Raw genomic sequence first — 9,889 nt, 5'->3', positions numbered from 1 at the left:
GGGGAGGAGCCGAGCCGGCGGCTGAGGTACGGGGAGGGATTGGGGGAGAGACAAGGCGTAGCGATAGACGCGAGCAGCGTACCGCCGACATCGCTGTTGCAACAGTCGTGGATTGCGGCTGAGCGGCCACTCCCGGTTTTCCTCCATAAGTCACGGCGGTTGGCGTTATCCCGCTGCTAGGACCCCAGGCCGCGGCTGAGGAGGCGGGGAAGGGGCTGGGAGAAGCCTGGGTGGGTGCTGGGAGTGAGGGGAAGGGCGGTGGGGCGGGAGCGCGGGCAGCCGCTGGCCCCGTTGCCATGGCGATGGAGGAGCAGGGGCGCAGGCGCGAGCCTGGCCGCCGTGCTGGGGCGCGCGGGGAGCTGCCGCCGCGGGGCCCCCAGAGCTGCCCGGGGCTGCGGCGGCTGCGGGGCAGAGCTCATCCCCGCGGCTGCGGCGGCTGCGGGGCAGAGCTCATCCCCGCGGCTGCGGCGGCTGCGGGGCAGAGCTCATCCCGGCGGCTGCGGCGGCTGCGGCGGCTGCGGGGCAGAGCTCATCCCCGCGGCTGCGGCGGCTGCGGGGCAGAGCTCATCCCCGCGGCTGCGGCGGCTGCGGGGCAGAGCTCATCCCCGGGGCTGCGGCGGCTGCGGGGCAGAGCTCATCCCCGCGGCTGCGGCGGCTGCGTGCCTCTGGAGACCGCCCCCAACAGAAGGGTTGCTTCTCACCTTCTCCCTCCGCACCGCCCAGTTCGGTGTCCCCACCGTGAGAGGGAGATAGATTTGCCCAGGGGCTGCAGCAGCTCTGCTGGGAGCACAGGCTGAGGGAGCTGGGGCTGTGCAGCCTGCAGAGGAGAAGGCTCCAGGGGCTCCTCAGAGCTGCTGCCAGGAGCTGAAGGGATCCTGCAGGAAGGCTGCAGAGGAACTTTTACAAAAGTGTCCACCACTAGGACAGAGGGAAATGGATTTAAATCGAAGGAGAATAGGTTTGGGTTGGAGCTTAGGAAGAAATTCTTCACTACAAGGGTGACAAGAGTCTGGGATGGATTGTGCAGGGAGGCTGTGGCTGCCCCCCACCTGGAGGTGTTCCAGGCCAGGCTGGATGAGGCCTTGAGCAGCCTGGGCTGGTGGGACGGCTCCCTGCCCATGGCAGGGCGTTGGAACTGGATGATGTCTAAGGTCTCCCAGCCTAAGCCACTCCATGATTCCTTGCTTGCACACACAGACAGCAGGCTCCTGAGGTGGTGTGGCAGGACATGTCAGGTCCAGTGGCATGGGGAATCTCAAGTCTCAGTTGGCACAACTCTGCAGAACGTGCTGCTTGTGTTACAGCTCTCTCAACAAGACTGCCCTTGGGTTGAAGTTGCTCCTAGTGATCAATAAATCAGGTCCTGTCTACCATCAGCCTTGGGAGCCAGCCTCCTCTCAGGCTGGCAGAGGTGGAACCCCAGGTAGGTTTTTTCCATCCCCATGGACCTTCTTTCAGTCCCAGGAAGCTCTGCTCACTGTCAGAGCCTGGTGCCCAGCCTTGGGCCTTTCCTTCCCATTGCCTGAGCCACATTCAGGGCTTGTCTCCCATGAACAAAGCCACCACTATGGACAAGGCAAAAGAAGGATCAACAAAGGTGCTTTGCAAGCTGTGAACTTGCCAGAGAATGAGTCTCACTTTGTTCAGAGAAGTGTCACCAGTGCACAGCAGGGCAGGTAATGCTGGCAGTGTCACCTGGGAGCAGACAATGCAGCATTGAACAGCCTGCAGCCACCAGCTCCACACTCTGCTTGCCAAACAGAAATTATTTGCTTTCATGTCAGAGTCCTCAGAAAACCACTCAGCTGTAGCATAACGTGTTGGAAGCCTTGGGTTTCCAGAGGGCTTGCAAAAGGAGTCATTGTTACCTTGTTAGTGCAGGACAGCCCACACTCTGCTGTCTGGGCCATCAAGGAAGCTGTGAAGACAGTGCCTGCTTTGTAAGCATCCAAAAGGCTGCCTGCTTTCAACTGCTGTTGGACAAACCCAGTGAAAACAAGCAAACATAAATCCTCTCATCAGAGAGGAGGGAGCATGAGAGAAATAGGCAAGAGGAGTAGAGAGCAGCTGAGAGCAGAGGTGTCAGCCAGGCAGGCAGGGGGAGCGTGCTCTGCTAGCAGCAGTTACAGCTCAGGCTGGCTGTGAGACCCCAAAACACTGCAGAAGTGAGGGGTGACGCTGCCCCCAGGAGGGCCCAGCTAGGGGTGGCTGTGGTGAGCAGGGCAGAAAGCTCTCAGCCCTCTGGACTCAGGAGGTGGGAAGCAATGACTCCAGAGCTGCAGGTTTAGTTGTTCCCTGCTGACAGTGCAGACCCTGGGAGTGCTGAGGATTCTGCTGACCCCAAGCCCACAGGCTTGGGCCTGGTTTTGTACTGATGTTATCCCTTCTGCTCTTTCATGGAGTGTGCTTGGGCTCATCTTTCCCTGGCTGAAGGGAGGCTCTTCAGATGGCCTCAGAAGGGCAAAGCGAGGACACAGAGCATCCACGGGAGCCTCCCGCGGCGTCTCTTCAGAGCAGCAGAACGTGCCAGTGGGGAGCCATACTTGCTGCAGTGAGAGACCAGCTGCCCTCCTTGGGCTCTGACAGCTCCACAGTAAGCACTGCAACTTGCCTTTCTTTCTCACTTGACTCAAAAGCAAGAGCCACTTCAGCCCAGCATTTCTGGGGAGCTGCTGGGCTCCCTGCTCAGACTGTTCCAACGCTGCCCGCTCAGCCCCAGCCTGCTGGCTCACCTCTGACTGACAATGGGTGACTGCCATCTCCTCTGGCTGTGTTCTCTGGAGCCTGAGCACAGGGCTGATTTCTCCACACCATCAGTACTGCTGGGCTGGCAGGAGGAGGGCAGAGGGATTCTTGCAGAATGAGCCTGAATTTCTCCCTGGTTTGTTGAGCCACAAATCAGCATGGAAGGAGCACAGGGCTGGATTAAAGGGCAGGGGTGAGGGTTTATGCTCATTGCACTACTGGACTTGCCATTACTCCATCTCTCTGTGTATGGGGTCACATGGAAGTGGTTTTATTGAAGAATTTCTGCTCCATTGGGAGGAGAATTTGGCAGAATCTGGGCTCTGGTTTTGCCCCTACCTGCAGTTCTCCACAGAGCACCTTCCCTTCCTGTGCTTCAGTTCCACCTGCAAAGAAGCACAGTGCCCCTGCACTCCTCATGGAAAGCCCAGGGCTGATTGGTGTTGGGCAGCATTCCTCACCCTTCCAGGATCTTGACTTGCTGGGGCTCTGTGTCTGGGACAGGGCAGGCTGCCCCTTGGCTGCTGAAGATCTCTGGTTACAGGAAAGGGAGACTCAGTGCAGGTAATGAAAGTGCCTCCCTCTCTAGTCACAGGCTTCCAGAATCCCAGCATCTGGGAGTTGGAAAGGAGCTCTGGAGCTCCCCCAGCCCAAACCCTGCTCCAGCAGGGCACCCCCAGCACCCTGCCCAGCAGCACAGTGCCCAGGGGGGGTTGGAAGCTCTCCACACCAGCAGACTCCACAACCTCTCTGGGCAGCCTGCTCCAGGCCTCCAGCAGCCTCACAACAAACAACTTTCTCCTCCTGCTCAGCTCCAACCTCCTGCCTGACACTTTCTGCCCCTTGCTGTCCCTTCTGCTGGCCCTGGGCAGCACTCAGCAGAGCCTGGCCCCAGCCTCTTGCCCCCCACAGCTCCTTTAGCTCTTGCTGAGCATTGCTCAGCTGCCCTCTGGGGCTGCTCTTCTGCAGGCTCTCAGCCCCAGGGCTCTCAGCCTTTGCTGCTGCCAGAGCTGCTCCAGGCCCCTCAGCAGCTCTGCAGCCTGCCCTGGGCTCTCTCCAGCAGTTCCCTGACTCTCCTGAGCTGGGGAGCCCAGAGCTGGGACCAGGACTCCAGATGTGCCCTCCTTAAAGCAGGGCAGAGTAGAGGGGCAGCAGAACCTCCCTTGCCCTGCTGGCCACACTCTTCTCAATGCACCCCAGATCACCATTGGCTTTCTTGGCCATGAGGGCACATTGGGGAATTTCTTGTCCCCCAGCACTCCCAGGTCCTTCTCCATGGAGCTACTTTCCAGCAGCAGGTCCCCCCTCACCTGTCCTACACTTGCCCTGGTTGAACTTGATGAGGTTCTCTGCACCCAGCTCTCAGCCTGAGCAGGTCTCAGTGAATGGCAGCACAGCCTGACAGCATCAGCCATTGCTGCTGGCCCTGGCATTGACATTTCCAGGGTGATGGTGTGTCTCAGGAAATCTTGTTTGGTGCTGGAGCCCTGGAGCAGGCTGCCCAGAGAGGTTGTGGAGTCTCCTCTGGAGACTTTCAAGACCCACCTGGATGCCTTTCTGTGTGGTCTGCCCTAGGTGATCCTGCTCTAGCAGGGGGGTTGGACTGGATGATCTCCAGAGGTCCCTTCCAGCCCTTAGCACTCTGTGGTTTGTGACCTTTTGTGCAGATCAAAGTCCTTTGCTAGTTCTCAGGCATGGAGAGCTTCCCTCTGTTCAGCATAGATTTCATTCTACCTTGGTGTGGCCCAGGGACACAAAGGAGTCCTGGGAGCAGTGCAGGAGCCAGAAATGTCTCCATGGAGTATTTATTGTTGCTTCTTGTTAATCAATCTCCAGAAGCAGTGGGCTCTAGGGGACAAAGTGTTGATAAAGACCCTTGATAAGCTGTTCCAGGGTGGGGAGACTGGCACAGGTTGCCCAGGGAGGCTGTGGCTGCCTTCTCTCTGAAGGTGTTCCAGGCCAGGCTGGACGAGGCCTTGAGCAGGCTGTGCTGGTGGGAGGGGTCCCTGCCCATGGCAGGGGGCTGGAGCTGGATCATCTTGAAGGTCCCTGAATCCATGAATGAATCTATAATGTTTCTGCCCCTGGCTCCAGCACTACCCTCCTGCACAGCTTGTACTGCCTCCCTGTTTCTCAGTGCCTCACATTCTGCTTTCCTTACTGACCACAGCTGGTGCCACTGCCCTGCACCTGTGTGGTACAGACTGAGGCCCCACCACTCAGAGGTTATGTTCAGGGCTTCATGTTTCAGTGTACACTGAGCTTAAGACTGGCAGATGACTTTTCTCCTCTGGTGCCTGACCCTGTTCTCTAAGGCTTGTTGAACACCAAGGTCGCACCTGGCAAAACCTTGCTGCTGCAGGAGTGAGGCAGCCTGTGGCACCTAAACACTGCCTGCAGTGTGCCTCACAAGAGCTGCTTGTCTGAGCCCCCTCCTGCTCCTGTGAGGCTGCTGAGGCTGCACTTCCAGTGGGGCACTTTCATCTGAGTGGCTGCCACTATGTGAAGATAGCTTAGTGCAGTCCAGGCTGGGGGGCATGAGGTTGAGAGCAGCCCTGCAGAGAAGGCCTTGGGGGTGCCAGCAATGGGCACTGACTGCACAGGAGGCCAAGGGCAGCCTGGGGTACATCCAAAGCAGGGTGGCCTGAGCTGGAGAGAGAGGATCCTGCCCTCTGCTCTGCTCTGGGGAGACCTCACCTGCAGGGCTGGGGCCAGGTATGGGACCCCCAGCAGAAGAGAGACCTGGAGCTGCTGGAGAGGGGCCAGAGGAGGCCACAGAGATGAGCAGAGGCTGCAGAACCTCCCCTGTGGGGCCAGGCTGGGAGAGCTGGGGCTGTGCAGCCTGGAGAAGAGAAGGCTGCAGGGAGACCTCAGAGCTGCAGTTCAGTATCTGCAGGGCAGCTGCAGGCAGCTGGGGAGGGACTGCTCAGAAGGGGCTGTGGGGATAGGAGCAGAGGCAATGGTTTGGAACTGGAGCAGGGCAGAGTTAGGTTGGACACCAGGAGGGAGCTCTGCAGAGGGAGGCTGGGGAGACTCTGGCACAGGCTGCCCAGGGAGGTGCTTGAGGCCTCATCCCTGGAGCCATTGAAGCTCAGCCTGGCTGTGTCCCTGGGCAGCCTGCTCTGGCTGGAGCTGTCCCTGCTGCCTGCAGGGGTTGGGCAGGATGCCCTTGGAGGCTCCCTTCCAATCCAGTGCAATCTGTGGATGCATCTGAGACCTGTGACCTCAGTGGGTGTGCTCCTCATTCCCAAAGGGGATTGACAAAGCTGCTCTGTGCCCTGCAGTGCTTTGGTTACCCCGAGAGCCAATTTATTAAGGGGAAGGAAGTTCTGCTGCAGTTTGCTAAGAAGAATTAATTCCAGCAGGCTGAGAGAGGATTCTCCAGAGTGGAAATGATCCCATGGGAAGCAGAGGGGCAAGCAGCAGCTGTGTCCTGCCTGAGCTCACTGTGGTCTGTGCACAGGGAGGCACCTCAGGTCACAGGCTGGTAGGGGTTGGAAGGGACTTCTGAAGGTTATCAAGTCCAAGCCTCTTGTCAGAGCAGACCACATCCAGGAGGGCCTCAAAAGCCTCCAGAATGTTCCAAGCTGCTTAACCCCTGTCCAGCTGAGGCCCTGTGCTGCTCTGGATTCTGGAGTGGCTGGGGGAGTCCTGTGGCAATCTCAAGCCCTCATGGCCCTGCCCAGCCTCAGCTGGGGCTCCCACCCACATGCCCAGCTGCTTTCTTGACCTCAGCTCCATGCCTTTGTTCCTGGGCTGGGCTGTGTTGGAGGGGCTCTGCTTTTTGGCTCATCCTGCTTCATCCAGGTTGTTACCTCTGAATGTCCTCCAGGCGTGGTCTGTGGCCTCCCTCCTCTCCTCACCATTGCCTGATGAGCTGTTTTCACCACCCACTTGCTGCCCTTCAGTGCTGTGGGACTGGGCTTTGCCTGGTGAGGCCCTTGTGCTCCCCCTCCCAGCTGCCCTTGCTGCTCTGGCCGCTCTGTGGTGGTGACTGAGGTAGGGCAGAGAGCCACTTGGGAGTCTGTCATGCCTTTGCTCAGAGGCTGCCAGTCACAGCCCAGCCTTGGGCAGGGTTCTGCAGCTTGCTCAGATCTCAGGCCCCTCGAGGCTGCTGGGGTTGGGTGTCAGTGCTCCTGCAGAAGAGACTCCTGTCTCTGGCCTAGGCAGGCAGAGACAGCCCAGGGTCAGTGCGGGCAGAGCTGGGAGCCAGGTGAGTGTTGCCAGCTCTGGTTTGATTTCTCTCTGCTTGCAGTCAGACTCTGAGGGCGATGCAGAGCTCTACATCTACCACCGGGAGCAGCCCAGCTTCCTTCCTGAGCTGTCAGAGGAGCTGCTGGAGTTCTCCCTGGAAGACTTAGGAATGCAGGTTGTAGAGTGCAGGCCATGATACTGCAGCCCCTCTGCTCTGGTGGTCTCCAGTGGGGCAGCTGCTGTTACCTGACACCGAGCTGTGTGCCAGAAGGGCAGAGTCCCCAGCCCCTTCTCCCCCCACAGCCTCTCTCCTCATTCTGTCACAGAATGACAGAGCCTGGAATGAGTCTGGATGAGTCTGGCCCCAGCTTCTTGCCCCCCCAGCTCCTTTAGCTCCTGCTGAGCATTGCTCAGATCCTCTCTGGGGCTGCTCTGCTCCAGGCTTTCAGCCCCAGGGCTCTCAGCCATTGTTCATGAGAGAGTTCTTGTTCACTCCATGGAGCTCCTTCCCAGCAGCCCCCCCCAGTCTGTGCTGCTGCAGGGGGTTGTTCCCTGGGTGCAGCACTCTACCCTTACCCTGCTTGAACTTCATGAGGCTCCCTCTGCCCAGCTCTCCATCCTGGCCAGGTCATGATGGATGGCAGCACAGCCTGCTGGGCTATCAGCCACCCTTCCCAGTTTGGGAGCAGCCTGCTCTAGTTGGGAATGTGCCTGTTGACTGCAGGGGAGTTGGTCTGGGTGACCTCAGGATGGCCCTTCCAGCCCAGTGCTGTCTGACCTTGTAGGCTATAGAACCACAGCATTGTCATGGCTGCCAAAGCCCTCTCAGCTCCTCCAGCCCAACCAATCTCTCACTCTGCCCAGGCTGGGGCTGAGCCCTGGCCCTCTCACCACAGCTCTGCCTCTGGGAGACACCTCCAGGGCTGGGCACTCAGCCACCCCCCTGGCAGCCTGGGCCAGGTACTGAGAACCCTTCCAGGGAAGGAGTTTCTTCTCATGTCCAACCTGAACCTCCCCTGGGGCAGCTTGAGGCCATTTTCCCTGGTCCTATGGTGTGTGGTGGTCCCAGATGGTGCCTGCAGTGCAGCTGACCCTTACAGTCACTCTTCTTTGACTGCCAGCTGTGAAGGCTCAGGGGGATGTGGCTTTCTGCATGTGTGTATTTTTTCCCACCTGCAGCTAACACAGGAAGCAGAAGGACACCCATGGGAGGTCTGGAATGGAGATCTGGAAGGGTTTTGCTTTCAGAAACACCCAGAAGGTGCCCAAGTTGTTGCAAAAGAAGATACACAAATGATTCAAGGTGAGACTTCCAGTCTTGCTGCCCACACTAAAGGGATTCTGAGCCAGAAAGAAGCTGCTCTTGATGAATCTCTTGCAGATTCCAGGGATCACCTTGCAGAAGAACTAGGCAGGGAACAGGCCATGGAAAGAGGGAACTCTTGGCTCAATACAGCACTGTCTGTGGAAGGGCTGGGGTCTGCCAAAGAGAGGAGGAAGCTGATAAAGACAAAGATCCTCTCCAAAATCTTTCTGGAGCCATCACCAGGCCACTCAGAGCTCAGAGTCAAGCCTCCCTCACATGACATTAACAGCAGTGCAGAAAGAGCTGCTGAGGAGAAACCTTCCTTAGAGGGCTGTCTCCAAGAGCTGCCCCACTTGTCTCTGCAGGTAAGTGGCCCAAATAAGAGCTCTTGGAGTGCTGTTTGTGGGGCAGAGGGCACAAAAAAGAGCTGCAGTGCCAAATTCTGCCCTACCACAGTGCTCTTGGTTGCTTTTGTCAGCCAGAATTTGGGGGTTGTGGGGTCCTGTCTCTACCAGCTGCCTGTCAGTCAAAGCTCATACAGGCAGCAGAAGCCCTGGGCCAGCACATGGGTCCTGGGTCTCACTCAAGAAAGCCACTCACAGTGTCTGTCCCAGGGCAGACAGGGACCTCCTCTGCTCCCACCATCTGGTCTTTCCTGCAGCACCTGCTGAGGGTGGAAAAAGAAGGTAGGCTGGGTTGGTCCTGGGGCCTTCAGTCTCTGCCAGGCCTGTAGGCTGATCAGCTCCTGTGTGCTAACTGTGTCCATGCCCCCCCTCAGGGCTGCAGCTCTAAAGCTCTGCTTGATCTGGAAGGTCAGAAGGGCTTCATCAGCACAGAGCATGAACATGGCATTGCTGTTCAGGGCCTCCTATAGAATCAGAGACCTGCACAACTGGGGACACTTCTGGGCTGGGCAGGGATAGATGTACTGGACAGAGCCCAACAGAGGCAGTGAGGATGATGAAGGGCTTGGAACATCTGTCTGAGGAGGAAAGGCTGAGAGCCCTGGGGTTGGTTAGCCTGGGGAAGACTGAGAGGAGACCTTATTGATGTTTATAAATATGGTGTCTGGGGGGCAAGAGGCTGGGGCCAGGCTCTGCTGAGTGCTGCCCAGGGACAGCACAAGGGACAGCAAGGGGCAGAAAGTGTCAGGCAGGAGGTTGGAGCTGAGCAGGAGGCGAAAGTTGTTTGGGGTGAGGCTGCTGGAGGCCTGGAGCAGGCTGCCCAGAGAGGTTGTGGAGTCTGCTGGTGTGGAGAGCTTCCAACCCCCCCTGGGCACTGTGCTGCTGGGCAGGGTGCTGGGGGTGCCCTGCTGGAGCAGGGCTTGGGTGGGGGAGCTCCAGAGCTGCCTTCCAGCCTCACCCTGCTGGGGCTCTGGGACTCTTTCTGGGTGCCAGAGGAATCTGATGGCATTGCTGCAAAGGCTGTGAATCAAAGGGAGTTTTAGTTTGTAGCAGTCTTTTGGGAGTGAATTTTCCATCACACTTCATCTATCTTCTTTCAGAAGATGGAGAAATGGGATCAAGGCAAGGATCCTGAGGAGCTGGAGCAGCAGAGAGATAACACTCAGACAGAAGCTGCTTTGTCCTCAGCAGATCATGGTAACATTGCTAAATTGATGCCAGCTTTGCTGAAAGGCTCTAA

At 58.2% G+C, this 9,889-nt stretch overlaps 1 protein-coding gene across 11 annotated transcripts in view; it reads left to right on the top strand.

Annotated features, from left to right (window-relative positions):
- The first annotated feature begins 5 nt into the window (after positions 1-5).
- The window catches only part of DNAAF8 (dynein axonemal assembly factor 8), a 30,746-nt gene continuing 20,862 nt past the window's right edge, over positions 6-9,889 (top strand). For 6 of the 11 annotated variants that reach the window (XM_068147347.1, XM_068147348.1, XM_068147345.1 and 3 more), the window contains exons 1-3: positions 7,030-8,242; positions 8,321-8,610; positions 9,750-9,846. In XM_068147347.1, coding sequence (XP_068003448.1) covers positions 7,747-8,242; positions 8,321-8,610; positions 9,750-9,846 — 883 coding nt within the window. In that variant the 5' untranslated portion in view covers positions 7,030-7,746. Of the gene's footprint in view, positions 27-57; positions 231-707; positions 1,424-2,402; positions 2,594-7,000; positions 8,243-8,320; positions 8,611-9,749; positions 9,847-9,889 lie in introns of those variants that run through there. The other 5 variants (XM_068147351.1, XM_068147349.1, XM_068147353.1 and 2 more) reach the window with 5 other exon arrangements.

Source organism: Melanerpes formicivorus, unplaced genomic scaffold, assembly GCF_026170545.1.
Source record: "Melanerpes formicivorus ecotype bairdi unplaced genomic scaffold, bMelFor1.0.p_v2 SCAF_14, whole genome shotgun sequence".
Taxonomy (NCBI): Eukaryota; Metazoa; Chordata; class Aves; order Piciformes; family Picidae; genus Melanerpes; species Melanerpes formicivorus.
Note: the sequence above shows the minus strand (reverse complement) of the source record. Positions and strands in the feature narration are given on the sequence as shown.